The sequence below is a fragment of the Periplaneta americana genome, chromosome 12 (assembly GCF_040183065.1).
Source record: "Periplaneta americana isolate PAMFEO1 chromosome 12, P.americana_PAMFEO1_priV1, whole genome shotgun sequence".
In the NCBI taxonomy this organism is placed as follows: Eukaryota; Metazoa; Arthropoda; class Insecta; order Blattodea; family Blattidae; genus Periplaneta; species Periplaneta americana.
In genome coordinates, this window is record NC_091128.1 from 89,464,739 (window position 1) to 89,480,970 (window position 16,232).

Sequence of the window (16,232 nt, forward strand, 5' to 3'; positions counted from 1 at the left end):
TACCCACTTAGAATTTAAATTCGAATTGGCCATTAAATATTACCTACTTTATGTAAAATTAAATGCTGTCATTAAATCTGGGATGTATATTTCAATACTTTGTTATGTTTACGACAGTTTAAATACGTCCATTGTATTAAATGCTTCTGCAAATAACACACTAAAGATAATTATTATACTGGTATACATTGGCAATGAGCTTCGGCCATTTCAGTATCAAATGGTAGAAAAATGTCATAAAATGCCCCATGAGAATTTTAAGGATATTACAAGTGGCATTTATATTTATGACTAATTCTTTAATGGCCAATGTTCATAAAATTTCAATAGCATTATGCTACTAGCTTCAAAAATATTATCTATGTATACTGTTTCACGTTATTCATATTCATTTCTCATTTTACAGGCGAATCTACCGAAGGAACCTAATATATTTCACGATGCTATGAAGCTTAATGAAAAATCAGTTGCGCTTACTGATACATTTGGTCGTCATCATACATATTTACGAATATCTCTTACAGAACGCTGCAATTTGAGATGCAAGTAGCTATTATAAAATATAGCCTTATTAAATATTGTTGCTTGCATAATAACAATTTTCTTAACATTAATAATGAATTCCACTGATGCGTATTGCAGGTCAGTACTGCATGCCAGCTGAAGGAGTACAACTGACAGCTCAACCAAACCTACTGAAAACTGATGAAGTTATTCGTCTGGCAGAGTTGTTCGTCAAAGAAGGCGTAACAAAAATTCGCTTAACAGGAGGAGAACCTACAATAAGAAAAGATCTTGTCGATATTATAGGTACATGCCTAAAATAATAAGTATTTATTTTATCGTGAAATGTATAAAATTATTGAGTTATAGTTAGGTCTGTATTTCTCATCCTAAATGAAGATTTAGCACATTGCACATGTCTCGCAGGCGTTATGATGTAGTAAGTGTTCAAAGACCAATTATTACATTCTTCTGAGTGCCACACATTTGTTTTCTTTTTCTACATTCGTATAATAGGTACGTCTAAATGAAGTAAGTGCAACATCATCAGAATGCAGCAGTATTGACAATGACTACAGAATTTTCACGTTGCACAGTGACTAGTGTGTTTGCTAATTAGCACTAAAAAAATGTAATGTTCATTTGCAATGTAGTCACTGAATTTTTTTATTTCCGTTATTTTACGTCTTCTTATGCTCCTGAATTATCTTAAATGTTCATACCCATGTCCTCTTATTGATGGATAGTAAGCACATTACCGGTACAGATGAAGTGAAGATTAATTTAAGAATACACTGAGGTGAAATTTTGTTGAAAAGAATTCGATTTTTCATTTTTAAAATTTAAAAATTGTACAAGGTTCAGAGAACCTCTCCACAAAATTTCATGCAGATAGACTCCTTCAATCAGTTGTTTTGGCCGACATTTAATTAAAAGGTTGCATGCTCAGGGTGACCCTTTAAACTTTTAAACTCAATTTTCTCTGTTTGAATTTTTCATACATATTTTGTTTCACTAAATATGTTACTCCTTCTCCAAATTTTGTACTATGTGCATGATTTATTTTGTAGATCTTCTTAAAGATGTACTTAACAAAACTTGCTATCAGGATTTTCCTTAAACTTCAAAATTTTTTTCTTAGTTCTTGAAGAATAATCTGAAAAAAGTAAATAGCAAGTTATGTTTCAAGAAGTCTGGAAAATCTGTGGCGTAAATATCATGGGGAAAAAAGAAAAGAAAAAAAAATTGTAAGAGAAAGAGTGGTTTTTCAAAATAAAATATAAATTTACAACAATTTTAATAGGCCTAATTCATATAATTTTGGAGAAAAGGACATGAATTTCTGTACAGAAATGCAGCATGATATAGGCCTATTTAAAAATTATCAAAGATATACCTTAAACGGTTAAGAAAATTCAAATTTCATGTGAGTTTATCCTTAAAGACGGCAGTCACATTAAAGCAAATCAACAATAGCCTGCCAGAGTCTTTCTGGTAGTTCATTTATTTATTCTGCCCAAGGACAGGTCTTTCACTGCAAACCCAGCATTCTCCAATCTTTCCTATTTTCTGCCTTCCTCTTTGTTTCCTCATATGATCCATATATCTTAATGTAATCTATCATCTGATATCTTTTTCTACCCCAAACTCTTCTCCCGTTCACCATTGCTTCCAGTGCATCCTTCAGTAGGCAGTTTCTTCTCAGCCAGTGATTCAACCAATTCCATTTCCTTTTCCTGATCACTTTCAGCATCATTCTTTCTTCATCCACTCTTTCCAACAGCTTCATTTCTTATTCTGTCTGTTCACTTCACACTTTCCATTATTCTCTATATCCACATTCCAAATGCTTCTATTTGCTTCTCTTCACTTCGTCGTAGTTATAGAGTTGTAACTGTTCAGTATTATTAATTTCTTCCTAAAATGATTTACAAAATTCACATTAATTTTCCCCCTTACCAGTAGTTAGGCTAAGTTGAAGTAAATAGGGCTATGTTGTGTATTTCTGCAAGATATTATAGGCTAACCATTTCACAGTAAATTGTCAACTTCATTTCACCACCTCTGTAGACAATGCACAATTAAATTTTTTCAACCTTATATGTTTGTATGTGTCTTTCTAATAGAATATACTTATGTGAAAGGAGAAATATGCCAACAAAGTTTTTGTTACCATATTTCCAGCCTCTCTGAAGCAGATAGATGGTTTGGAATCAGTGGCCATTACAACGAATGGTTTGATGCTGACACGTCAGTTGGTGGCCTTGCAACGAGCAGGCCTCGATGTGCTCAATGTGAGCCTAGACACACTCCGTCCAGCTCGTTATGAACAAGTTACCAGGAGAAAAGGATTTGAACGTGTTATGGCAGGAATAGATTTAGCACTCCAGTTGGACTATAATCCTGTGAAGGTAAACTGTTATCCATTAATGCTTTGAAAATTGCAGAACCTTCAAATATTTCTCTCAATTTAGTAATAAGAAAGTATCTAAACAAACATTATAACTTGGGTGAAACTTCTACACCACACACAGGAGAAAAGATGTACTAAATCATTGAAAATAACCTCAAAATTGTAATACACCATTCTAGAAACATGATGTGATCACTGTGAAAGTTATATACTTAATAGGGAACAGTTCCGTATAGTACATAACACTCCATACTAGATAATATTAGTAAAGTAACATCTTCTGCACGACTTGTGGATTGTGGGCCATCCAAAACCCTGGCCTCTATCCCTCTGAGCACGAGTTCATATATATTTGGTCAACTGTGGCCTACAGTTATAAATAACACCATTTAACAATAGGTATCTCAGCCATAACCTCATAAAATACCAGACGAAACTAACGAGTAATGAAATATTGTTTGACTGAATGATTATATCTGGGGAAATCATGTGACACTTAACAGGATCCTTTTCTTTAAATTAATCTAAACAGTTGTATAATATTACGTAGAATTCTAATTTCGTAGAGCAAATATTTTCAGAAAAAACCCTAACAGCTCAGTCACTAGCCTGTACAGAAGGGCCAGCAGAAAACCGAGTTGCGACATACCCACTCAGTCGGAAAGTAATTAAAATACGATCCTTTGGTCCGGGCAACATCCATTTTTGGTACAAGAATAACTGATTTAACATGTTTAATTGCAATTATTCTATTTAAATAATTTAAATACGACCATTTTGGTGCAAGGATAATTTCTTCAACATACTTCGTAATTGCTATTGTATCTAAATAATATTAAAATACGATCTGATGTGTATCTATAATTTTTATGCCCTCTGCGGTACTGCCTAGATTTCATGTCATTTTCATTTTATATTTTGAAGTTAAAAGTTTAGCCATGCCAATCACTGGCTGTCCCTTTTTAGACCGTAGGTGGGTGGTTCTGGTCACATCCGGTATACTTATTTCTTCCCCTTATGAAACTCAAACAGAGAAGCGTTAGTTGGTTCTCACCTCCCACCAAATACCATATGTTGGAATGGAATTTAACTGAGGGGGGCACGGATGACCCAGCACTGCGACCTATTGAGATCTACTACGCTAACCCTCAATATGGAATGAGTTGCATGCCACAGATCCCCTAGGCGCACCGCCCTAACCACATGACTCCTTTAACGACTGGTCCCTACAGCTGACAGAATCCATATACCATTCCTGCTTTGGCAAATTCCCCCAAGGCCCCCCTGTCGGTCCGAGGCGAAACTCCTCCTGTGAGTAGGTCCGCCTCGGGTGCCATTGCAGAAGCCATCCAACATCGCTGAACTACATTCCACGGAGGCTGGTCGAGAGAGTCAGCAGCCGGTAGAGTGATCTGAAAACCAGAAACAGGATGATAAGGAAAGGATGATAGGAGAGGAAAGGAAGTGGCGAAGATGAGTGGGGTTCCAATCGCCTGATAAAGTTACCTGTTATTCATCCATAGAAGTGAGGGAAAAACCCCGAAAAACCTCACCCAGGCAACTCGTCCTGTCCGGGAATCGAACCCGGGACACTGGGTGGACAATACCATGTGTTACTTTCACTAGGGTGAGGGGTCCTGTCGCCCACCAGATAGCAGCAGAGCACAGACAAGTGAGAGGATTCCCATAAAAGTGGGGGGATGCTTTCTTCCTATTGGTCCGCGCAAACGAGACATCTATAGTCACATGAGAGATGGAACCGTGACTGACCATATAATAAAAAAGGCGAGGCTGATGAGACCACTCAGAGGACCCTCATCTTCCAAACAACTCGCATTTCAGCTTCCCTTCTTCACTCTGCTCTCTATCATTCACCACTATAACATTCTTGACTTCGACTCCCCACACTCATCCCAGCTTGCTTACTCAACTCTAGTCCTTCCTTCAAATGTCTCTGCGGTCGGAAAGTCGCGATCTACGACTTGTTGATCCACCGATAATAGAGTCTACCATTTCCCCGTTCCTGGCATCGGAAAGTCGCGAGCTACAACTTGTTAGATCTGTCAACTAACCACTCACCTACATTTCATTTCTCTCTCTCGTTCTGCCCCACATCGTACCATCAGGGCAAGCCTATTTCTTTTCTACACAGGCACTTCCGTCAAATACCTTACTATAATAATAATATCGGACAGCTGTATACTAGCAGCATTGACGTGAGTGCGAAATTTCGCGGACCTAACATCTAGCGGAGCAGCGTGGAATTACGTCCACAAATACAAATATTAACATGATGGGAATTGGACTATTGTTTAAAACGTGAGGTACTAATGTGGAATAATATATGAGACACCTAAGAAATGTTATAGTATTCAATGTAACATTATTTTATATCAAAACTGCATATTATGAGGAATATTGTTTTATATACGCATTGCTGACAACTGCAAAGATAAAATTGGTAGTAATCTGATGCTTGTAATAATTAGTAAAGGCATGTGGACAACAATAAAACTTAATTTGATAAAACCTTAAAATTTCCAATACATTTTAAATTCTATTCATTTATTAGGCCTAAATAAAAAAGCTAATTTTTATTGTTCTATCAATACAGAGACAAAGGCATTAGGCCTAATAAAGAATTTTGTTGACTCACGTTTTATGATCTCTCGGAAATCGAAAGTACGATTTGGAGCAATTTGTAATGCTGTAATTGTAGCAATTATAAACAGCACATAAACAACCTGACATTTTAACACAGCACTACTAATTAATAAAACTATTAACTAGCCCAGCAACAATATACATTGCAGTTGATTACAGCTTGTTTTGCAAGTATCACCACACCGGCCGCCTAGGTAGCAGCACCAGCGTCGTTCGCGCGCAGAACTGCTAGCTGTCCAGTATTATTATAGTAAGGTATTTGCTTCCGTTACCCCAGTCTCCCTTTCGCACAAATCATACTTTACTACCATCATAATTCTCCCCACATTGAAGTCTCAGGACGAATTTTTAAATTACAAATTTCTATCGCAACACCATTTTCCCTACATGTAGAACCAGGGGAAAATATTTAAACCTTTTTTGTTGTTAATAAATAAGTAAACAGTCTTCCCTTATCTTCTTCATAACCTTACAACATCTCCCCTTAAGCTTCGTCCCTCCTGTCCCGTCACTCTCATTTTCCCTCTCTCCACTTTGATGACACGCCATGAGGACGCAACGGTAACCAGCGCACGACAGATCATTTGGTCCAGTCATTTAACATAATTAGTCTTGAATACATTTTTAATAAATCACTCGAAACCAAAAAACTGACAGGGGATTTAAGAAAATCCCAATGATTGCATGAAACTTCGTCAAGCCTAAAGTAATAAAATATAATATGTGTTCTCTTTAACATTGTAGTTGGTATTCACGTATATATCCAATATTCCATTACTAATGTGTAGAAGATCTTAAACTTCTGTTCCCATGGTACCTCAAGTGATCAGAGTAAACATTTCATTTCAGAACATTACAAGTTTTCTCTCTTATAACTTAAACATAGGCGTTTCACGTCAAAAAATTATTGATTGTGATCCATCACCATAAAAATAATATAAAATCAATTCATCCAAAGTCAACACACGCATACACACGCCACTGCACTTAAATTACAGTTTCCCGCATGTGAAATTTGATGGAAAGGACTGACCAAGACTCAGGGTTCAGTCTCACATTTAATGCTGTTGATCTCAATGAAAGAAGTCTACTTTTTATTCATTTAATTTTCGTCAGTGTACACCTCCTGAGTGCTGAGAGTATAGTATAGTATAGTATACTTCCCTAGTATACTATACTATACTTCATACATGATTATGATATGAGATGTATGTGTAGAGACTCGAAATATAGTATGATATACCTGCATTTGTGTCCTAACTGTAACCTGCGGAATTTTTTTTTAGCATTTTCCCTCATTTCAGAGACTTTTTTTTTAAGCATAGTGATTATATTGAACTTTAAAAACAAAACAACAAATGTCTCAGAACTCAGGAAGATAGAGCATTTCAATTTGTCATGACGAATATGAATTTGTGGAGTTGGTAAAGAAAGAAAAAAAAGATTGAGATCTTATGAGTTTCAGATATTTCTGAATTCATTTAATTGAGAGATGGCTGACAAGATAATGAATTGTCAGTTCGTTGTTTCAGCAATACTATTTTTCATAAGAAACTCGTTGAATTTGAACTCTTCAACAGGGCTAGGCCTACTTGTCGTGTGTCTGGTTTATATGCTGGAATCCCAAATTTCGAGTCCAAAAGCTAGTGCTATGCCCATATGTGTACAGGTCTTTGGGAACCTCATGCATTTTTGTGGGAGCTGAAAGACACTTATAAAATCTATAGCGCTTAATCATCTTTTCACTAACAGTACTAATAAAATACCAATAACAAATACATTAATACAAATATTTATTTAAAAACCTTATCTCAAAGCTATACTCAGAGTTACACGTACTATTATTTCAAATACTACGTCAATAAAATACAATACTTTTATATCACCTTATTTTTGACGTCAGGTGAACTGCGTGTTAATGCGGGGCTTCAATGATGATGAAATATGTGACTTTGTCCAATTGACCGAAGATCGTAATCTGGATGTCAGATTTATTGAGTACATGCCCTTTGCTGGCAATAAATGGAATGACGAGAAGATGGTGTCATACAAGGAGATGGTCCAGACTTTGAAAGCTCGTTGGCCAGAATTTCATCCTTTGTCAAATGGACCCAATGATACATCCAAGGTAAAAAATATTCAGTGTGATTTTGTTGAAGTCCATTGTCTTCAGTATGATCTGTAAAAATAATTACACCAATTAGGTTCAAATGTGATAGTCATTCATTTGAAATTCAAAGAGAAAAAGTGACTAAGTGAAAATCGCAAAATATCTCATTGAAGATAAAATCAAGGATGTTCTGGAACGTTTTAAAGTAATAAAGCTCCAAAAATTGGTAGTACTCTTAATTTTTATTTGTATTATTTGAATTTCAATAAAGTAAAAATAAACAAATAAAAAGTAAAAGTATATCAAATTTAGTGTTTAGATATTTTATTTTCTGAAAGACTTTCAAAGGACTGGTAAATTACACAAAACCAAACGAAATATTAAATTCACTATCTCTTTTTCTTTTTATAAAGAACGAAAAAAAAAAAAAAAAAAAAAAAAAAAGCAAAATAAACTCTATTAATACCATTATCTAGTGATATTATATAATTTACATTTATAATACACTGTGTTTATATGTGCAGGCCTATAAAGTTCCCAATTTTAAAGGACAAGTTGGATTCATCACGTCTATGAGTGAACACTTCTGTGGTTCATGTAATCGTCTTCGCATTACAGCAGATGGAAACCTTAAAGTCTGTCTCTTTGGGAATGCAGAAGTGTCTCTTAGGTAAGACATATTTATTTTTCTATTTTCTGCCTCCATCTTCTTAAAAGTACAGATAACACACGCACGCACGCAAGCACACACACACACACTCTCTCTCTCTTTCTGTAAAAAAAAAAGTGGCGAAAACTACATAATGAGGTCAAATATTAAAATGTTATATAAACATTTTACTGAAATCTTTGTCACTAAGGCTCCCTCCTAGAAAGTTTAAGGCATTCAAATTAATATTAACCTCATGAATTTTAACACAATTTTATAGAAAACATATGAAACCAAAATATGTTTTCAGTTTAGATAGTAGAGAATCGATGTTTCTAACACGCATATACCTGGAGAATGTGCTGGGTTTGCAGTGAAAGACCTGCACTTTAGACTGAAGTAGTGTTTAATGAAGCCTTAAGGTGCATCTACACAGTTCAACTTTTCTTTCAACTTTACGCATTTAAGCAATGCATACAAGATTGATATTTAATATAATTAATATAATGTATAAGTAGTGAAGATGACATTCAAAACGGCGCAAAATCTTCATGCATCTTAATCGAACGTGCGTTTTAAACTTGATTTTTTCAATGTTCTTCCCAGATTGTACGGGTATGCTCATGAAAAATTGTATCGTGTAGATTCAGTTTAAGGGTCCTTAAAAAGGGAAAGAGCAAGGACAAGGATAATACAAGTGGAAGAAGGTGAATACAAGCAGTAGCGGTAAGAGGGATTGTATTTTTATGTGATGATCAATTCCCTAGTTACCCACCCATACCTAATGAGGAGAAAGATGTAGTTCTAAGCAAAAAAAATTATATACTTGGGTATTAAAAAGGAAAACCAAAATGCTTTTGTCACAGCAACACCAGGCAAGTCGTTACTGAAACTGAGAGTAGCTATATTATTGTGAAGTGTTATTCCAGAACTGAACAGATACTAGACATCACAGAAAGTTCCAAGCATCTACAAGGTTTACACCAAACTTTTATAATAAATCAAGTTTTATATAGGATGTCTAGAGAGTTACTATGCAGGTCGGTCCCAGGTAGTAATGTTCTGTCGGCTTAATGACTGTAGTGTGGAGTGCCTGTCCTGAGGAAGCTAAACGGTAAGGAGTGGAGTAGAATCAATCAGTGTAGGGAAGCATGCACGATTTATCCATATGCCAGCGTACAATCACTTGCCACCCATCAACAAATTTTGTTAGGTAGAGGTTGGAGTGGAGCAAGCATAGTGATTTTTCAAGTTAACAGTTTAAAATGCAACAACAACATTCTCGTTGGCCTCTCTCACAGTTACCATATTAGCTGTGGAACCCGAAGGGCGCAGGTTCAAACCCAACCAGAGGTGATTTTAAAGAATGATCCTCCGGCAGGGAAGTATGCCTGTGGATTCCATGTCATAGATTTGTGGCATGTAAAAGAACCCTTTCTCCAAGTAAAGGACTTCAGGCAAAATTTGTCTATCATTTCTAATTCTCACCTACGTTGAATTTCGATACAATAATCTCTGTAGTTGAAAAAGTCGTTGTGTCAACCACCACCACCACCACTACCACCATCACCACCACCACCACCACTGTGGAGTAACGGTTAGCGCGTCTAGCCGCGAAACCAGGTGACCCAGGTTCGAATCCTGGCTGGGGCAAGTTACCTGCTTGAGGTTTTTTCTGGGGTTTTCCCTGAACTGAATATGAGCAAATGCTGGGTAACTATCGGTGCTGGACTCCAGACTCATTTCACTGGCATTATCACCTTCATCTCATTCAGACGCTAAATAACCTAAGATGTTGACACAGCATCGTAAAATAACTTACTAAAAAAACCACCACCACCACCAAGATGCAACAATAAGAACATTAATTAGAACATATTTTCCGAAATAAATTCTTTGACAAAATTCATATTGCACTTTCTTCTATTTACAGGGATGCAATGCGAAGTGGCTGCAGTGAGGATGATTTACTCGCACTGATTGGAGGAGCTGTGAGAAGAAAGAAAAAACAGCATGCAGGTATGTGTCACGAAGCAATTCGTTTCTAATACAACAGAAATGATAGCAAACATTTACTCTTTGTATCGACAAAACATTCTTATACATTACCTATTTATGGTGAATGACTATTGTCAAGTGCCTAAGCATTGGATCAACAGCAACAACACTACCTATGTTTATTTTGTGCAACATAATTCTAATTTATGTAACTATGAAGAAATGAAATTGGTAAACAGCACCAAAAGTGTATGTACTAAGGTACAAGTGCCTCTTCATGATCCCTAAAAGGTAGCATAATTATTATTGGCATATTTCGAAAGAGGGTGTGCCTTTGTAGGTCTCAAATAGCATATTCAAGTATGACTCAACACTGTCTTAAATAAATCTAATCTCTTGCAGGTATGCAGAATCTTTCTAAGATGAAGAATCGACCTATGATTCTAATTGGTGGATGACTATCGTGTATGTACCCTAATTAGAAGAGGCATAAAGATTGAACATAATATTACTTATGGAATTAAGAACATGAAGTATTTTATAGGGACGCTTTACAGATCATCTCTGTAATGTCTGTTTTATAATTTTTAGACTCATGAACTTGTTACTACAACATTAGGAACATTTATTTTTAATTGCTTTAATCATACTTAAACAGTTATATGCAGTTATTTTCACTCTTTGGCGTGCCATTTGTCAAACAGACCCAGGTTCAAATCCTAGAGAGTCCAAATGGAATTTATAGTGAACAAAGACAGTGCTTGGGGCAGGTTTTCGTGAAGTATTTCCATTTTCTCTGTGGACATTCTGTTAAGTGCTTCATTAATCACCAATCTCATGGTGTGATATAGATTCACCTCCCAGGGTACACCAGGAGCAATACTAACGATAACAAATTGGACTTGTTATTCCTAAAGGAGGTTTCAGTGAGAGTTCAAAGTACTTGTCATAAAATTCTTACTTACTTACTTACTTACAAATGGCTTTTAAGGAACCCGAAGGTTCATTGCCACCCTCACATAAGCCCTCCATCGGTCCCTATCCTGTGAAAGATTAATCCAGTCTCTATCATCATATCCCACCTCCCTCAAATCCATTTTAATATTATCCTCCCATCTACGTCTCGGCCTCCCTAAAGGTCTTTTTCCCTCCGGTCTCCCAACTAACACTCTATATGCATTTCTGGATTCGCCCATACGTGCTACATGCCCTGCCCATCTCAAACGTCTGGATTTAATGTTCCTAATTATGTCAGGTGAAGAATACAATTGTCATAAAAAAAAATTCTAGGATTTTGAATTGATTACCGGTAATCATAAACTTTGTAGTACAGTTATAATATTCTGGAAACAATACTGTTTCCACTCTTGCCACATAAATCATTCTAATTGTGATATGTATAATTTCTAAAACAAATTTATATTTTTTTTTCATGTGCATAGATTGTACATGTTAATTGTCTGTGTGTGTGTGTGTGGGCTTGAGATAACGCTATACACTATGTTACTTACTAATGAGTGATGTATGCAACGGAGGGGGAAAGGAACTAGCCACCCTATCCCATTACTTCTTGGTTTAGTTGCCTCATGAGAGATGCCTTATTGGTATCACTTATGAGGTTCAAACTTTTCTTCGGACAACAATAGTGTAAGAGAATCAGAACTTTGAAATGATCGATATTACGTACAATGTTGAAAATGAACAGTCAGTGATTTGTACGAGATGTTAGCTTTCTGAGATAATCTCCTAAGTGATTTTTGAGGGCTTAATTGCAGTCTTGCCTGAATATTGGCTAACTTTGCTCGTCAGTATACTTCTTCCTCTTAAAAGTTTCTTTGGTCTAATACAACCTAGCTACATTATGTCTTTTGGAATAAGTGTATGTACACATGACTTGGTTGATGCAAGTATTCTGGATATATGTGAAAAAAAAAACTGTGCACTTTTTAACACTTTTACAAAGTTTTTATTCTGCAAGCAAGTTTCCATTGGACAAAGTTTCTACCTAATACTGTACCAAAGCCACCAGTGTAGCTTGGATAGTAGCGCATTTTCCTGCTTATCCCGAGTTGTGGGTTCGATTCCCACTTGAGCTGATTACCTGGTTGGGTTTTTCTGAGGTTTTCCCCAACCATAAGGTGAATGTCAGGCAATCTATGGTGAGTCCTTGATCTCATGTCGCCAAATATCATCTCGCTATCATCAATTTCATCGACGCTAAATAGCCTAGTAGTTGATACAGCGTCGTTAAATAACCAAGTAAAAAAGAAACATACTATACCAAACCATCACATTAGAATACTGCTACTGGAGGGTTAAACACTGTTTCCTGTAATGTTGACTCAGCTTATGCGAGAGAAGGTCATGTAAGTGCCATTAATGTATTGCATATTGTAAATATATTTTTCTGTAGTACAATATGGTTCATGGTAAAGGACATGCACCTTTTGCAGGACTGTTACAAAATAAACCAGATTTATAGGTGAAGAAAAAGGAAATAACATTGCGGACTAATTGCATATATCTGATTAGCATTTTAAAACAAAAGTAAATAAACGAAAGACAAACTTCAAACATAAAGATTATTCCTTATTATTATGCCATCTATGTTATGTACAAGCCTAGATCATATATACCCCAGATAGGTCGGCCTTATAGGCTTTGACGTTAACAACTTTTGTCAGGTTTACTATGCTGCCATCTAGTTGTTACATAAGGAGTCTCGTCATAATTCCCATTTGAATTGCATTAGCGACTGTACTACCATCTCGTGTTCGTTTATGGCGGACAGGTGGCGATCCTGGCGGTTCTCTTCAAAGTGCAAATGATTTTAACATAGTGATGAGTTATCTGTTACATATATGATCTAGGGTACAAGTTAAAGAATTATATAAAAGAAATTAGTGTAAAACTACTGTTACCAATAAATTAAGCATTTAATTAATGAGTAAATTGTAACTTAGTGAGAAGGTATCATTAATAATGTATCATTTATTCATTATTTTTTCTAGATCAGAAACCAGCCTGCAGCTTCCACCAGATGCCTGAATGGAAAAACGAACAAATAGCTAGAATTTCAAACGTACAGCATGCATGGGAGCAAAGCTTATTGTTGCACCTTCCAAATATAATGAATAATAATTTTAGACGTCTTGAATTGCGCGGCTTCTGCTCTCAAACAGATAAAACTCTCACACATACAGATGAAAAGGGCCGAGCGACAATGGTTGATGTTGGCAACAAAGATGTAACAACACGCATAGCCATAGCACAAGCAGAAGTCAGAGTAGGAGCACATATTATGTCTCTTATCGAACAGAATACTATGAAGAAAGGAGATGTGTTAACCACAGCTCAGCTTGCTGGCATAACAGCTGCTAAGCGCACATCAGAACTGATTCCCTTGTGTCACAATATTTCATTGTCACACGTCAATGTGGACTTGAAACTAGACAAAGAAAACCACACTGTAGTTATTACTTCAACAGCGAGGTGTGAAGGCCGAACTGGAGTGGAGATGGAAGCTCTCACAGCTGTTGCAGTATCCGCACTAACTGTATACGATATGTGCAAGGCTGTCAGTCATGACATTGTAATATCTGAAGTGAGATTATTGTTCAAGACAGGTGGTGTCAGAGGCGAGTTCAGGAGACAGTAATACGGTATTGCCATAGATTGGTATTTTATATTTGTGCCTGTAAAACTAGTTTTATGAGAGAAACCACCTGATTCTAATTAGAAAACTAAATTGTATGTATGAGGACAAATTTTTGGAGTAGAAGAAAATTAATTAAATTGATACAGCTTAAACATGATACTGAAACAAATGTTTGTGTAGAAAATAGAGATATTGTTATTAGCAATTTTTAGAAGTTATGAAAAATTAAAATAAGTTTATAATTTTAATATTAATAAATATAAATTATAATTGTTCTTAATAGTAATAATACAGCAGAATCCCTCAATTGGCACCAAAGGGACCAAACTAGTTCCGGATACGAGATTTTGCCGGATAATTGAATAGATACCAGTATATACAAAAAAAAAAAAGTTCGTATTTCATGGTGCCAAATGTTGAAACTGCATCCATGTGAAGCTTTTTTCTCAATCACTTGCTCATAACTGAATAAACATAAAAACTGTGCAGATTTTCCTTATTAAAACACATCACACAACATAAATAACACACTAATGTTAGTTCGAATATTCACTGAAAATAGAAGTTCGCGCGAACTTCCTAATGTGGCAAAACTGAAGCCCAGACTGTGGTAGATTGGCAGATTTAAACATTTTCTTTTTTTGCCACAGCCAGAAGTGCCTTTGTTTTGGTATTGCTGGTTATTTGGGTGCGGTTATGAGGGATTTTACTGTAATGTTATATTTTATGAAAATTACGTGCATATGAAACTACAAAAAATTAAGACACACAACAATTTACACGTTTATGCCTAAAAACAAACTGTGACATTTATGCATCCTAAATATAAGTGATCTTTATGTGTTAAATATTCTGTGAAATATTAGATGTATTTTATTTTTTTACAGTAAGTATTTTATACACGTGTTTGTTTGTGTTTTTTTTTTTTTTTAATTTTATGTATCATTTGTTAACTAATTCTTCATATATTTTATACAGAGTTAGAGAACTTTATAAAGGAGTATCAATACGCCTTTTTGTTCTGTAGTATCCAAATTAAATAAATGCTGCTCTCTTACGAGACAATAGTATTGCCACAGATTTGGTATTTTAGTAATTCTACCTGCAAAAGTAACCTAAAAAAGAAGTTCGCCTGGTTTAATCAGAAAATTAAAAGTGTGTGCAATAGTACAGTTTGGAATAGATCAAATAAACTTATTGAAGCTTATCGCACTTGCAATGTTTTTCAAGTTGCAAAAAATGTAAATGTATCATGAATATAAAATACCATATTTCGTAATATTAACGTCTCATGTTTTTTTTATATTAAAAAAAAAAAAACAAAGCAGCTTCACCTATATTTTTAAGCCTAAAAACAAAATATGACATTTATGCATCTTAAATGTAATTGATTTTAACATGTTAATTATTTTGTGAAATGTTAGAGGTGTTTGAGTTTTTACAATTCTGATAAGTATTTTATACACAAGAGTTATTAATTAAAAAAATGATCATTTACTAATTGTTTATACACATATTTTAAACAGTTTTATACAGTGGCGGAGAACATACACCTTTTTGTCTTTTGTCACTGTAAAATCTAAGCTAAATAAACATTGCTGTGTTGTGATGATATGTGATATGTTAATAATTAAAACAAATGTATACGAGTTTGAGGTTAATTAGCACCATTGTTATGTATATTTATGCAATGTTATTAAAAATATATTTTACTGAGAACACGGTATAAACATTTACTCATAGATTAAGTCGAATTTAACGTACATAACTATTAGAATTTTAAAACAAATTATTGAAGAGTCGTTTTACTTGAAAAATATTTACATGAAATTCAGATGATGCACATTCATCTATCACCACAGAAAAACGAATTGTTTTTTAAAATTAAAATAAGAGAATTACGTCAAGGATACTACTTATGATCGTGTAATTCATGAGAATTGAAAGTAGGCCTATCAGTTTTCTTATATTTAACACTTTCTAATTATGTTGGCATGTTTATAAAATATATTTAGTAATAATTGTCTATCAGTGCTTGGGATATATATGTAGAACTGTAAATTTACTGTCAAAAGACAGATTATCTGAAACTGAGAAGTGCCATCTTTCATGTCAGAATGTATATTTATTCACAATTAAAGACGAATTAGGTTAGATTTTAGCTGTTGTTGTCAAACACGATTAAGGAGTAACTTGCTATTGTTGTTTTTATGTAATTATATTATGTGCATATAAT

The 16,232-nt window shown here is 35.0% G+C and overlaps 2 protein-coding genes across 2 annotated transcripts in view; one reads left to right on the top strand and one right to left on the bottom strand.

The window, feature by feature from the left end:
- The first annotated feature begins 407 nt into the window (after window positions 1-407).
- On the top strand, window positions 408-15,715 carry Mocs1 (Molybdenum cofactor synthesis 1). The gene is made up of 7 exons (XM_069841727.1): window positions 408-550; window positions 651-810; window positions 2,689-2,915; window positions 7,485-7,709; window positions 8,216-8,361; window positions 10,274-10,359; window positions 13,350-15,715. The coding sequence occupies exons 2-7, from the start codon at window positions 654-656 to the stop codon at window positions 13,994-13,996; spliced, it is 1,488 nt and encodes a 495-aa protein (XP_069697828.1). The 5' UTR covers window positions 408-550; window positions 651-653; the 3' UTR covers window positions 13,997-15,715.
- defl (Integrator complex subunit 7) overlaps window positions 7,358-16,232 on the bottom strand; it is a 31,712-nt gene continuing 22,837 nt past the window's right edge. Inside the window, exon 19 of the mRNA XM_069841725.1 lies at window positions 7,358-7,760. The gene's annotated coding sequence lies outside the window, so the exon portion shown is untranslated. The remainder of the gene's footprint in view (window positions 7,761-16,232) is intronic.

Bases quoted from the DNA above. Each gene is read 5' to 3' on its own strand.
- Mocs1 (XM_069841727.1), top strand. From the start codon at position 654: ATGCCAGCTGAAGGAGTACAACTGACAGCTCAACCAAACCTACTGAAA. The intron at 7,710-8,215 runs GTAAAAAATATT...TTATATGTGCAG, and splicing joins GACCCAATGATACATCCAAG to GCCTATAAAGTTCCCAATTT. The intron at 8,362-10,273 runs GTAAGACATATT...TTCTATTTACAG, and splicing joins AATGCAGAAGTGTCTCTTAG to GGATGCAATGCGAAGTGGCT.